Raw genomic sequence first — 14,793 nt, forward strand, 5'->3', positions numbered from 1 at the left:
CCTGTATGTAAAGTTATTTTGTATCAAACTTGTATCCCTGGCAATCTACTCAATCTGCTATGATTTTTGACATTTGACCATAAAGATTTGATGTGATGAGATCATATTTCTACAAATCCATACCCAATAACATCTGTCATGAGACTCCTGTGGCAGTACTTAGTTTTAAATCTTACATTTTTCACTCATCCTCTCAGTTCCTTGACATTGATCATATGTGTATTGGAATTTACGTTTAATGCGACCTGGCATGATTGGTTGAAACAAAAACTGTCACCACAGCTTTAGTCCATCCTGTAAAATCCCTGGGATGAAGCTTCTGTGATTTACAAACCTTATGGAAGTAAACAACGTGGTCAACTTGAAAGGGACAGTCTCGTCTAAAGCTTATTCTTGATGGTGTATAAATTCTCACAGATGACGCAGTTCCAGTTTGTTCAGTGCAAAATGCAGTAAATTAAACGTCTCGCCCTGCTGTGTTTTGTGAATAAGTGCGTAGGAGATTAATGAGATCAATTTCAGATTTGTGTGGAAGAGGGAATCAATGTCCCCAAAAGTCATACTGACAGGCAGATTAAGCACATCGGCCTGATGCAGGAGAAAAAACCCCCACTGCCGCTCATCTGCCTCTGGTGCTCTCTCTCTCTCTCTCTCTCTCTTTCTGTCTCTCTCTCTCTCTCTCTTTCTGTCTCTCTTTCTCTTTCCCTCTGTCTCTCTCTTTCTCTCTCTTTCTCTTTCCATCTCTCTCTCTCTCTCTCTATTTCTCTTCCTCTCTCTCTTTCTCTCTCTCTCTCTCCCTCTTTCTGCCTCTCTTTATCTTTCCCTCTCTCTCTCGGTCTCTCTCTCTCGTTCTCTCTCTCTCTCTCTCTATATATATATATATATATATATATAGATCTCTCTCAGCTCAATTCAATTTAATGCAATTCACTGTGCTTTATTGGCATGAATGTTACATAAACAGTCTTGGTTGAATTGCAATTGGAATTTATCAAAAACAAAATCAAATCAGTAAACACCTGCTTTACGTGTGTGTGTGTGTTGCAAGACCTTAGTAATGGGCTATAAACAAAAATACATGGCATACATACTAGTACACTAAACAGTACAGTACAATATTCGATAAACATGAAGATAAGATGTAATATCAATGTTATTGTTTTCGCTGCTTGTCTTTCTAATAGGATTTCTTTACTGTGAAGTTAGGGATTAATAAATCAAAATTTCTTATACTAGTGTGACCACATAGTCTTTCTTCTTTTGGCAGCCAGGACTTCTTGTGTCGACCTTTCTCTGTGGCCAGACAGACTGCGGTCACTCAGTCTCTGCTTTGTATCTCTGAGAGCGAAGAAATTCTCTGTCGATTTTTATTCATGGTTTCAGGTCTGATAAAAATTAACTTTGCTTTGTGTTTGGGTTTGACTTTTCAGTGTTCCAGGTGGGCAGTTTTTGTTTATTTAATTTATTTGATTGGTTTGTGATTGTGAAGCAAATCTGATCTGAGGTTGATCCATCAAAGGTGTTATTTGATTTGTTGGGATTCACCTCTTTCATTTGCAGTAGCTGAAATTTCAGTGCGTCTCGACTTGAGATGGAGCCAAAACTGTTAATATTCTGTTTTTTTAAAGGTTATGATCATATTTCACTTCCATATAAGGCAACTGGTTGAATTACTTTGAAAATTTGACACCAAAGTCTTTTTCTGTCACTGTTTTCACTGCCAGACTAAAGTGACCTGAGACATTTAGCTCCAGGTAATCACAGAACAGTGTGTGTTGTGTGTGGTGCGTTGTTTCCGCTGCTGCTGCTGCTCTAGTTCTTGTTATGCGGGTGACAGAAACGGCAGGTCATCCGCATAGACCAACAATTCAGCATCCTTGTTGGTTTATCCATTCTCTCTCTCATTTGATTTGATTTTACCTCTAAAGGTTTCAGCTAAGAGTTCCCTCTAAAAAGCTATTCATAAAACTGCTCAGAGCGACTTTTGAAAAGAAATGATTTTCCTTTTCCTTTCCTCTGCTTGAACTCCTCTCCATCCCTCCCAGATTTTAGAAGGCATTGTGAATTTGGCCTCAGATTAGCCTGATCCTGCTTAGTAAAACAGAAATCCAGTGAAAGTGAAAGAAAAGGAAAATGGAGGAAAATGCCTAATGTAAACTTGACTAATAACTTATACATTGAGTCTAACTTGAATAACAGTATATCTATGGAGAAAAGAATAATGCCTAGGTGATGTCATCACATTAAATTGCTCTTCCAAATCCCACAGAGCAACATCATGAAAATGAGCAACACTCGAAATCACCATGCTTTCCTGTTGCTATGCTACTCAGTATTATGAAATAACATCATGAGACTCATCTTTGAGACTGACTGCATTTACTCTCTGCAGAAATAATTGAAATGTCCAGGTCTTCATTAGAAAACAAGCTACACCTTTATGGTATTCTATGTTATCGTATTATATGCCATGCCCTCCTTTCATGTCATGTTTGTTGCCATTCTTTTGCTATTTGTAATACACAGAATACATATTTGTTTTAATTAAAGGTTATCATATGCAGTGGGAGATTTTCTTGCTCAGATTTAATAAGGGATGAATGATGAAACATGTTAACTGCGGGTTCCCCCACATATCTCTCCTAAAACCCACAGTTAGCAAGTCATCTCCCTTCATTCTCCCTCCAGTCACCCACTGGCATATTATTACTATTGTCACCAAAAGACATTTTCCTTCAAGACTTTCATGGAGCCAGTTCCTCCTGCCAGCCAAGCTTTCCCTCAAGCCTCTCATCAAACGTCCCTTGACACTTTCCATCCCACCAAGGCCAAGCTTCCCTTCCACCTTCCCTCCCTCACCACTGCCACAGACAAATTCTCCCTCCACACCAAGTCAGGCTCAATCTGTCAAAAGGAAAAATACATCCTAAAATACACTTAAAAAACAAACAAAAAAAGCTGTTATTGGCACTGTATTTTGCATTTTTAGGCCCATTTTGGTATCGTTTTCATGGTGAGATATTTCCAGCAGCTACATTTTTTTTTTAAATCTCTAAAACATCAACAGTAAAAGTCAGGTTTTAGTGTCAGTCCCTAATAATCAAAGATCAATGGCTTCTTTCTAGACTCACCATTTTCCACCAACATTCAACAATTATACAGGGAGAAATCCATCATAGAAGAGATCATCACAGAGAGACCAATTTCTCCACTGACAGTAGCCTCAATAGACCCGAATGCAATGCAGCCACAAGACATGTTGCGTCTTGCGTAATGGGTGTGACTGTCGCTCTCTTGCTCTTGCTACACTATCAGTATCACTGTTTATCTCGCCACCTACACGCATAACCAACAACTGCATGCAACATGTTCACACCCGTTCTCTGAGGTTTGTTGGAAGGCATTGTGGGAAATGGAGGAAATCACTAACTGAAGTAGAAGTAGATGAGGCAGGTTGAGGGAAAGTGGATACACCAAAAACCATGTCATCACAAAATAACTCCTGGAATTGATGATATATAACTATAAGTGTAGGAGTATCCATGAGTGGAACTTTCCTTTAAGTCATGATACACACACATTGCGTACTGAATCTCTCAACTTAAGCCAAGTTTCCTCATGCCATCAGCCCCTAGATGGGTGGATGAAAATGGAGGAAAATACTTAATGTATTGAAAATGTCACTGTTCACCTACTGTACATTTGGTGGCGTAGGAAGGCATAAATGAAGACACAAAGGCTGAACCCAGATGCATGAATTGCTCATTTTCATTTTAACTCGTATACTTTCATTAACACATGACCATTTAGATTTTGCAATCCCAGGACATTCAGTTGTTTCCTCTTAGTAGGAGCTTCAGCATACAGACATTAAACATTCTGCAATCACTATGCTTATGTACCGTGTTTTATTGTGCATTTTAATGTGAGTTTTAATGTTCTCTAGGTCTAGACTAAGGTCAACGCTGCAGTGTTCTTTAAAACATGGGCAGTCTGAAAGCATTTCAGCCAACCAAAATTAAATGTGATGAGATGAGAGCTCATCTGGAAGGAGATTTCGAAACAAAGTGTCCCTCCCAGATTGCTGTGGGACTCATGCAGAATGTTTACCTCAAAACAGATTTCAGAGGGGGGCTGCCGAACGATAAAACGATGCACACAGGAAGACAGAAAATTGGTCAGGGAGAAAGAAAATGTTGAAGAGTAGAAAAAATAGATTCAACGGGTTCCTATCAACCCAATCTGACCCAACCGTTCCTTTTTCCCTTTCTTCCTGCTGACTGATCACATTTACAGGACCTGGGAAGAACAAAAACACACAATCACAGAACATTTCAGTGCTGCATTTGAAAGGCCAGATGGACTACGGACTAGTAAAGTCAGAAAAAGCCACATGGGCTCTCATCGTTTATCCCCCGCCACTGCCAAAGTCATCAAAGCCTTACTGAGTGAATCGTTCACTGTGGGATTGGGTCCTGACCTTAAACGCTGTGTGCCATATTCTGTCTATGTCCCAGTGTGTGTTAAGGTGTGAAGTTGTTTCCATATGAAGTAGGGTGCAATTTCTATCCACAAATCCTCACATGGCTTATATATACAGAATGACAGATCTGGAGTTAACAGTGTATATAATACTGCAGACTCCTGATTCTTGCTATCTAGATTCTGCCCCCATTTTTCTAGGACAGTGACTCTCAACCTTTTTCATATGAAGGACCCCTAATTTAGTCCACATTAGGGCCACAGACCCCCATTTGTGATGAATCTGAGAATATTTTTTATTGTTAGATATGATTTTGTCCAGAATTCCAAGACTATCTGTATTGTAGGTAGAGAGATAACAGTGAAACTATGATCAAAATAGTCATTCTGCTACATTCTCTAATTGTTATCTTCTTGTAAATTAAATAATGGTGAACTTTAACAAATGCTGGGGACCTCCTGGAACCCCCTCAAGGACCCCTTGTGGTCCCCGGACCCCACGTTCAGAACCACTGTTCTAGGTGACTTAGTTCCGGCGAGAGGAAAAAAAGTCAGTTCTCACTCTGATGTGTTTGCTAACATGTGATCGTCCCTGTGCTGGTGTAGGTGCTCTCTCCCAGGGCCAGGTCCACCCCCTCCTGGCCTCCCTGCCTCTGCCGGGACGACCCCTCCAGCCCCAGACTCATGCCCAGCTGGAGCTCAAACACTTCCTGCCCCTCAGGGTCAACGGCTCCTCACCGCTCAGCCTCTTCCCCAATTTCAGCACGGTGAGATGGCACACAGGCACAAACACTCTATACACATTGCACTCGAGCTTAACCTGGGCCTGAAAATTTGATCCCAGCCCAGCCAGAAACCTGAAAATGTTTTGTCAAAAGCCCTGAGCAAACTAGAAGCTCAAACTAATCTCCCCTCACCAAAGCACTTCATGTTCTACAGCACATACTGTGCAGTAGGCCTTTCAATCAGAGCATGTCTCCAAGCGAAACTTCTTGTCTCGTTCAATCAGAGAATTAGCCTTGCAAATTAGCGCTGACAAATTGCTCATTATTAACCTGAAGTATGTTAATGAGATGATAGTTTTGCACTTTCTGTGCCAGCTAACTCACCAGTTCAACAACTAAGCCAAACGTCTACACACAATACCAGGGCCACAGCATAAGAACATATTAAAATGCTTTGTAAGTAATTAATCTGAGCATGAATTAAAACCAAAGTTGAAACATATGTGCTCCAGATTTCCTAACAGGTGCTGAGAGAGAGTGGCCAACTCTTACAGGGAACATATTTAAAGTTAAATGAGATTTGACCTGTTTAGTTTCCTTTTCCTCACAATACATTAGGGAAGTACATTACATACAGTACATACATTTTCTTACCACTGTATATGTAACATATATTACCTCTATATGTTGCTCCCCATCGTCTCACTGTCCCATTATTTTTATTAGGATGCAGAAATGGTTCAGTGGGGTTAAATATTGTGACAGAAAAGGATAAATCACATGCCATTTGTTGGAAAACAGTTTGACATCTACATGTTGATTTTCAATCTGTTTTTAATCTGATTTCTAATCTGTTTTTCTTCACAGGGCACTTATCACATTGTGGGGAAAACGTTTTAGTTAAAATGGCCTGTTGGCATTCCTCATTGAAACAATTGGCACCACTAGCTGTATACTGCTAAAATGTCAAGGTATCCCTTTAAGGCTCATGGATGTGTTTGTAACTCTGCAATAACTAGTTATGGAACTAAAGCCTGACAAAGAGGGGGCTTGACTAATTGCTCTGCATGGTTGTTGGCTGTGTTTCTGGTTGTTGTGTGTGTATGTGTGTTTGTGTGTGTGTGTGCACCTACCAGATGGACCCAGTGCAGAAGGCGGTGATCAACCACACGTTTGGTGTGGCTCTGCCCAAGAAGAAGCCCATCATCTCCTGTAACATCTGTCACCTGCGCTTCAACTCCACTGTAAGTCAGTCAGCCAGCCTGTTCTTACAATCTCAATCCTGCTCTCACACCAGCTGCCCCCTCCCCACCGTGTGTGTGTGTGTGTGTGTGTGTGTGTGTGCGCGCGCGCGCGCGCGTGCATGTGTCTGTGTGTGTGTATGTGCATACTGAATACATTTGTGCAACATATATGACAAAATAATGTTTTCTAACAACCACAATCCAGGCATTTCAGGGTTCCACTTGACAGAGACTGCGAGCGCTGCTGCTAAATTGAGGACGCTGCAAAATTGAGCATTAAGTGATTAAAATAATGCTGTTTTCGGGGCTGCAAGCAAAAGTTCTCCCATGAAAATAGATTGGGGTTCTTTCAGTTCCCATCTGGTAAAGCTGAAAGATAGGCCTGGATTAACGGACCAGCACCACAAGGAGCTGGAACAACGTTTGACTCCTCAACTTTTATCTGCCTGTCTGTCTGGTTCACTGCAGTATATTCATTAGTTAAATCATATCAACGCACTATGCATCTTTTTATACGATAAAGTGATGGAAGGAGCATTAAATCAGCCTTACCTCACTTTACTGACAAGCTGCAAGGCCCTCTAACCCTCTTGATGCAAACCGAAAGCAGGGATTTCTATACATAGATGAAAATACATTGTTTAAGACACAAACATGACTGATGATATTCATTAATTATCAATTTAATTGGTCTCAGCTCTCTGGTTCCGTAGTTGATAGGCTGCCTTAATCTCTTCTATGGAATATACAGTAATATTTATGATAGATAGATAGATAGATAGATAGATAGATAGATAAACCAGTTCTGTTTTTTGTGAAATTCTACAGAGCTGAACTGCTGTCTATAGGGCATCTTTTGATCATCTTTGCATTCAAACATTTCACACCCCGTACAATATATTTGCATGCTGTTGGTATGGAACAGCATTGAGGCAGGCTACTCTTTGCATAACGCCCTCTCCTGTCTTATCAGTCCAATCAGTAACTTCCCACCGCTCCTATTTTTCTACTTGACCACTGGATTCTGAGAGGAACCAGTCGGCTAGTCCTATTACGTTTTTTTCTCCTTATCACGCCTCCCAATTCATATTCATTTGGCTCCCGTTCCTATGGAGTTAGTTTATACATATTTGCATTTATATTGTTAGGAGGAACCTGGCGGAATGACAATGACTCTTCTTTGTGTGAACTGTGGAACTTAAAGGAAGCTGGACACTGGCACAAGCCTATTATATTGCCCTAAATTCCTCCTCTTTCTCTCTCTTTCTCTCTCTCCAACTCCTAAATCTTGGACTTCGAGGATGTTGTCAGGAGTCTGTTTGCTAGCTAACAGGCTCTCTCCTCCTCCCCTCTGTGTTACCCGCAGCTGAGCTGAGAGTGCTGGTTGACCCAGGCGGTGGATGCCAGGTTGCAGGCAGGTACCAGGTCCCAACAGGGGGCAAAACTGACTAGCTGGAACTGGACTGCACACAGAGGCCCACGGCTGCTAAACTCACTGAAAAAAACAGCATGAAAGATTCAAGCCTGAAGGATCAAGTACGACATTCTAAATTTGCTGCCCTTTTGTGGAGGACAATGGTTGCTCATTGTGTATGTGGAGTTTGGGCATCAATGATGTAAGAATGCATAAAGCTGCTTGAATCCAGGTCAGCAGGGGCTAAACAGTCCTGACAGTCTCCTTCAGGTGTCTTGATTTTGAGGATCTTTGTTTGTGGTTTTCTTGCCGTCCCGGGACACTTAATCCACATGTTATTCTCGAAGTTACTATGCTGGTACATAGTAAACATGTTGGCATACTACACTGGCATGTTAGATAGTGTGGTAGTATGCGGATGGGAACAGATTCATCCCTCTGACTCGGTTGTTAAGTCACGCTGAATGGCTAGTGTGCACTGACATTCAACGTAGCCAAAGGGGTCGTCCACCCTTTGCCCGGCCCGCTCTTCCCCACCACACACTTTGACCCATGGTGGTGACCTTTCTGTGTGTGTGCCAGGCTAAGCTTTCGGCAAAGTGTTGATGGGGAGACTTGTGCCCCTCCACTCTATGCACACGATTACTAAAATATTACCTCTACACGCTGTGGGTTTGAATGTGCATAAGCAGGGGCTATACTGTGTACAATGTATGCCTGGAAACTGGCATGGATAATTTCGGCAATGCCAAATTATCTGACAGGCTCGTGTGAATCAGCCAGATGCTTGATATATGCCAAATCTTGTAACACCGTTCCAAACTCAACCACCCAGCTCTCTTTTGGTTTAAGTAGTGCTTTGGTGTCTTTCATGTACATAAAGGCATTGGTGTTGCATAAATTTATTCCCTGTATAAAAGGTTTTGTTTGCTGTGTACACATGACGTCATGGATAAATTGCTCAAAAGTTATTTATTTGAGCTTTTCACATGCCAAGAGCAGGTGATTTATCCTCAATTATCTTTTCATTAGAAGTGTCAAGATTTTTATACCCCATTAAACCACCAAGGGGTCAGTTTTACAGACCACATTTTTCTCAAAAATGTGGAAAATCACAACAGCAATATTTTTGTTTCAGCAGAGCATACCTGAAAGTATCAAGAGTGCTATATCATGTATTATATGAAAACTATCCATGAAAGAACTGAATATGAAGTACCACCATTTTTAGGAAATATTATAGAATGGGAGCTGACACAAAAAAAACAAACGCTTAGCTTTTTTGAGCTTGTGTTTGTGTTTCCTGAAGCTAAGTAGTATATATGTACAGATTTGATATGTGTGTATGTATGGAAACATTCACTCATAGCCAAGTGTGTGTGAACTACCAGATAAATGTGTTTCGCTTCAATTGTTTTGTTGTTGTTGTTTTTTCATTCCAATATAACCATTGGTGCACTAGTAGTTGTTATTAGTAAATCTTCCGTAGCGCACGTCTTGCTTTTCTGCAGGCATCCGGAGCCATTTTGGGATTCCAAATCTGCATGCATCTGTTGTCGCACTGCCACAAATGTGTTTTCTCCCTCCGAGAAAGACACAGAGGTCATTTTGTGCTGGAGCAAAACGGATACGGGCCATTTTGTGTCAGAATGCATCAGTGGAAAAGATGAGCCAGTGAGCTGAGAGGCTGGCCATGAGACGCCATGAGTCAAACTGATGCTCATTTGTCCACAACTATGACGATGATGATCAAGATGATGATGATGTGACTCTTCCTCCAAGTCAAATGCTCAATCGCATCATTTTCTCCAATGCCATGGAAGCATGAGAAACCAACGCAATATTCACCTTCATCTGTAGTGCTGGAAATAGCACTAGAATATAGCAATAGAAATAACACAAATACACATGGGATCAATCATTATAATGTAGTTTTTCGCCTCATGGAATACGTAATGGAAAAATGCTTTATGGTCCTCCTGGATGCTGCATTTTTCAATATATCAATTCCATGTGAAGTGGAATTCTATAGCAGATGGAGAAATTATAGTCCATAAGTACATATTGATTTCATACGAATCCTCCACTGACTTACTGATGTCAGTGATTCTGTTCATACACATTGACTTGCTCCCCTGCTTGTTTTGCTTGTGTGTGTGCATGTGTGTGTGTGTGTGTGTGTTGTGGCCAGACCCAGGCGGAGGCCCACTACAAGGGTCACAAGCACGCTCGCAAGCTGAAGGCCTTGGACACCCAGAGGAACACACAGAGGAACCGGCAGAGGATTGGACAGAGTCCCTTGACCCCGGGGAGAGACAGAGAGAGAGACAAAGAGAGAGAGAGGGGGAAGACGGGAGGAGGAGCGGCACTGATGGACGCACATCTGACAGACATCACAGGTATCAATCTTTCTTTTTTTAAAGGCTCTCTCTCCATCCTCTGAGTAATTACTGGCAATCGGGGAGTCGTAAGCACTTAGCAACTTGGTAGCTGCCACTCAGCTGGCTAATTACTAGCTATTACCTGTCCCGCTATCATTGGGTCTGTCAGATGGGTAATTATTCCCATCAAGCAAAGAAGGCCTGCAAGATGAGATGAACTTGAATAGGCATGCCATTTGAAGAGGGATGCCAAGTGGCTTTGCTTCCTTTGCTTTTTGTTGTGGTTCTAAACCAACAGTGCCAACACAACACTCACTGAGATATGTTGATATGTCGTAATGTCCATGACTAATGTCCATGTCATAGACTGCATAGACTGCCCGAGTTTGAGCACTATAGTAAAAGGGTGGAGCAAGTGGAGGCAGGAAAAGCCAGCCCTTATTGCCTTATATAAGCATAAAGGACACCTGCTTGTAGCCCGAAGCCGTGGCTGATGCTGCTGGCCGAGAATAGCATTATGCAGACATGTCCGCTTATGCACTGAAATTCACGCTAATATCTTCCTAATAGCATAGTTATTTAAAAGAATTCACCATATGGAGGAGTTAGAAGAAATACAATTAACTATTTTGACTATAATTTTGACTTGAATTACTGAATTACTGACTTTATATTCCTACCTAGAAGATTTGCTTTGGTCCCATTGATTTGTATTGAGGTAGGTGGAGTTTCAAGTTGTTCTGCAGCCAGCCAGTAGAGGGCAGTAGAGGGGCCGTCTCCCCCCAGGACTTCTGCATTGGCTTCAAAAGCCAAACTAAGTTTTGGCCTTTGGTCCATATTTGAAGTATTGATTTATAGAGGGTAGAATTAATATATCTGTCAAGAAAAAAAAAAGAAAAAAAAAGAAAAACGGTAAGCTGTTATAACAGGTTCCTAACATATTGAGGCAATTCAGTTTTGGGGCTTGATTTGAATAAGAAATGGATAATTTTCACATTCATAATGTGAAAGCTATTGTAAGGTTGATGCTTTCTTCAACAAAGATTAAGGACTTGGCTCTCTTTACTCCCTTTCAGTCGTTTGTCAGACGGCTTTACATTGTACCTGACTAAAAGAATTCTCCATCTTCTTTTCTGTTTTTTTATACTTTGTCCGGCTTTCCTTTTCTATTATTGATTTCCCCCTGCCCATTTTCTTCCAGCACCTATCAATTTCCCTGTAACCACATAATGATAGGTTTGTTACATCCAGGGGTTGCCATGGTTGTTGACTGATGGGGACAGAGGGAGCTTGAGCAGAGGAAGCGAACAAATGACAGAGACAGAAAAAAGGACAGAGAGGCAGAAGGATTGAGGGACAAGGAGGAACAGAGATATGGTCAGAGAAAGGTAAAGACAGGGAGATGGTAGAGGAAGAAGAAAAGTACATAGATAGGATGAGGAAGAGGAAAGGTAGTGTGAGGGACATCTCACACTATCTATCTATCTATCTATCTATCTATCTATCTAGAATGCATGTATTGTCATGCCATTATAAAACCATGTTTACAGTGAATTCATGTTCATGAGTGATTCATCCATAAGAGAACACAGTTGTTAGCATCAGCTTGTAAGCAGCAACTAAATTAAACTAAAGATCAGATCAAATTTTTTGCATGCACTATGCAAAGCAGGCAAGTAGGTGAGGAGGTGGCATGTCCATCTATCGTCAACAAAAACAAAGATGGCAGGTGTAGGGTCATCAGAGGTGAAGCTGTGTCCTACGGCTCCAGTAGGATGCAACAGAAACGTTGACGTCATTTTTGTTCGAATCGTGTTTGAGCTGCTGTGAATGCAACTACAGTGACTCGTTCACTGTGATGACTGGCGGGAGCGAATCATGTTGGAGACCTTCAGTGAATCAGTGATGACGTCTCAACCCTGTGGGAGGATACTCCCTCACTAATGTGAACCCACTGTACGGATTGCATTTACACCTGGCTGACGCTGGCTGAGATCCGATCATTATGTGCGCCATCTGGCAAATGGGATGCCATTCCAATGGAAATGAGGGCTGTGTGCATTTACACCTTGCAGTAACATGCATTTTTCCGTGAAGATATCTAGATATAGATCAGATTTTAATACCAGGTATAAATGGGGTCACAGTGCAACTATACTATATATCTGTCTGTCTGCAGGTCCAAGCACCTCTTCCCAGCCAGTGCAGCAGCGAGCAGAGCAGAGCCAGGGGAACACGCTGGCACCCGCTCCTGCCTCACAGCCCTTGTCCATGGACTCCTCCTCACTCCTCTCCCCTCAGCTGTCCCCGCAGGTCTCCCCTGGCTCACAGCTCTCTGAGCTAACTACAGACAGCACGCCCATGGAAGGCTGCAGTCCCGGCCCCAGTCCGGCCCCGCACTCCAACCCTCAGGGAAACTCCACCGGGGGCGAGGAGGAGGGGGAGGAGACAGAAGAGGCTAAGGAGGCCAAGAGGAGCAACACAAAGCAGCCTCTCCACTGTCCCGTGTGCAAAGTGACAGTCAACTCCAGCTCCCAGCTGGAAGCTCACTATAGTGGTATGTACTACAATAGCTGCAGTATTCATTAGCACTGGTTTCCCCGGCGTTTAACTGAGTCAGTCAGTGTATTGGACACAAACTACACACAATCTCAGAATTTATGTTTGCAGTAGCTGGCTTCAAAAACAAACAATGGCAATCCTGCTAACTGGTCTCACTTGCGTTGGCAACCCAGGATTTTTCAGTCCAATTCAATTCATATGAAAGTTGTGGGGTTTGTAACAAATAGCCAATGGCAACATGGACAGACCCAGAGCAGCATATTTAAGATAAGATGAAACTATTTACCCCTGTGGGGAAATTAAGTCATTGCAGTGGCTAAAGTAATATGATTCAGTGGGGAAAAGAAAATAGAATATAAAAATAAGCAATACAAATGGTAGAAAATGATTTTTTTTAAAAAGCAATAAAGTAGACTATAAATAATTATGGGGTTATGTAAACATATGCTGCCGACTATTTCGACATGTCAAGTAGACTGTAAAAGTGGGAATCATGGGAAAGTTGTGTTCTTCTCCTAAGAAGAACAAACTATTAAAATGAATAAATATGAGCAATAAAAAAAACATTATAACAGTGAAAAGTAACACTGTTGCTGCTGCCAAGGCTAGAGAGGATTGCTGGAGGAAAATTACAGATAGTGTGAATGTGCAAGTAAATAGGCTTATCACTGCCCCGGCATTAAGGCACATGGGCTTTTCATTGATACAATATTGTGTCATCACATTCAGACAAAAGATTGTACTCACAAATTCGTCTTCATGTTCCCCAGGGAAAGAATTTCTGCGCACTTAAAATGCAACAGTGAGCTTCATTCATTATTGATAATTATAGTCAAAAGTGAATGATTCTGACATTTGCTCCTCCCCTCTGGTGGAATCAGGCTCTAAGCACAAGCAGATGCTGGATGGGCCGAACAGCAGCCCGTCACAACGCAGGGTCAAGATGACGTCATCGCCCCGGCCGACCTGCCGGACTAAGCAGCGAATGGGCAGCAAGAGCAGAGTGGGGGTGGGCGTGTGCAGCCAGCCCTTTCACTGTGAGCTGTGTCAGCTGTCCGTCAACTCAGAGACACAGCTGAAACAGGTGGGCGGGACTTCCCCTCGTCTCCCACTGACACTAAGAAAAACGAATTTTCTACCCACTATTTATTTTTATTTCTTTGTTTGTGTTGGACTACTTCCACATTCAGCTATACAGATGTTCAAATGTTCATGTACTTTATGTGCTGATGTATTTGACTTTTTGATTCTCTGTATACTAATATTTAATGTTTCTTTTTATTTATTTTTACCATAGATATGGATGGTGTAATGTTCAGAAAAGCTAGAGTGAATTGTTGTATCACTTGCTAGAAATGCAGCAATTCACTCCAGCTGGACCTGCAGTATTAAATTCATGGCAGTCAATGCAAAGACACTTCAGACATTTCCACTAATCTACCTTCTCCTCCTCCTACTAGTCCCTCCTACTTCTCCTCCTGCTCTAACTAATATTCCTACTACTCCCCCAACTACTCCTCCTCCTACTACACTTCCTACTCTTACCACTCCTACAACTACTTCTCCAACTAGTCCTCTTCTTCCCTCTGCTCCCACTGCCACTCCTCCAAGTACTCCTCCTCCAAATAATCCTCCTACTACACCAAACAGAATATAAATAGGGGAAAGGCCTGACCTTAGTATTCTGCCAGGTAAAACAACCTTTCCTTTCCTTCCAGCACATGAGCAGCAGGAGACACAAAGAGCGTTTGGCTGGGAAGCCTGTCAAGCCAAAGTTCAGCCCCTACATTAAAGTCCAGCCCAGTGCTGTCTTAGCGGTAAGGACTAACCACACACACACACACACACACACACACACAGTTAGGAATTTAAATGCCTTGCTCATTAACAACTCAAGGTAAATTGTTGATGGAGGGGAGAGTCTCATTCACCTTCCCTACCCGAATTTCCCAGCATGTCAGGGGGTTCGAACTGACAACTGCGGG

The 14,793-nt window shown here is 42.1% G+C and overlaps 1 protein-coding gene across 1 annotated transcript in view; it reads left to right on the forward strand.

Annotated features, from left to right (window-relative positions):
- LOC139644162 (zinc finger protein 385C-like) overlaps positions 1 to 14,793 on the forward strand; it is a 41,684-nt gene that overhangs the window by 25,891 nt on the left and 1,000 nt on the right. Inside the window, exons 2-7 of the mRNA XM_071519543.1 lie at positions 5,089 to 5,249; positions 6,344 to 6,451; positions 10,057 to 10,264; positions 12,426 to 12,803; positions 13,690 to 13,892; positions 14,527 to 14,625. Coding sequence (XP_071375644.1) covers positions 5,089 to 5,249; positions 6,344 to 6,451; positions 10,057 to 10,264; positions 12,426 to 12,803; positions 13,690 to 13,892; positions 14,527 to 14,625 — 1,157 coding nt within the window. The remainder of the gene's footprint in view (positions 1 to 5,088; positions 5,250 to 6,343; positions 6,452 to 10,056; positions 10,265 to 12,425; positions 12,804 to 13,689; positions 13,893 to 14,526; positions 14,626 to 14,793) is intronic.

Source organism: Centroberyx affinis, unplaced genomic scaffold, assembly GCF_046629955.1.
Source record: "Centroberyx affinis isolate AG114_WGS23_722 - 3 ecotype Tasmania unplaced genomic scaffold, CSIRO-AGI_Caff_v1 ptg000713l_1, whole genome shotgun sequence".
Classification (NCBI taxonomy): domain Eukaryota; kingdom Metazoa; phylum Chordata; class Actinopteri; order Beryciformes; family Berycidae; genus Centroberyx; species Centroberyx affinis.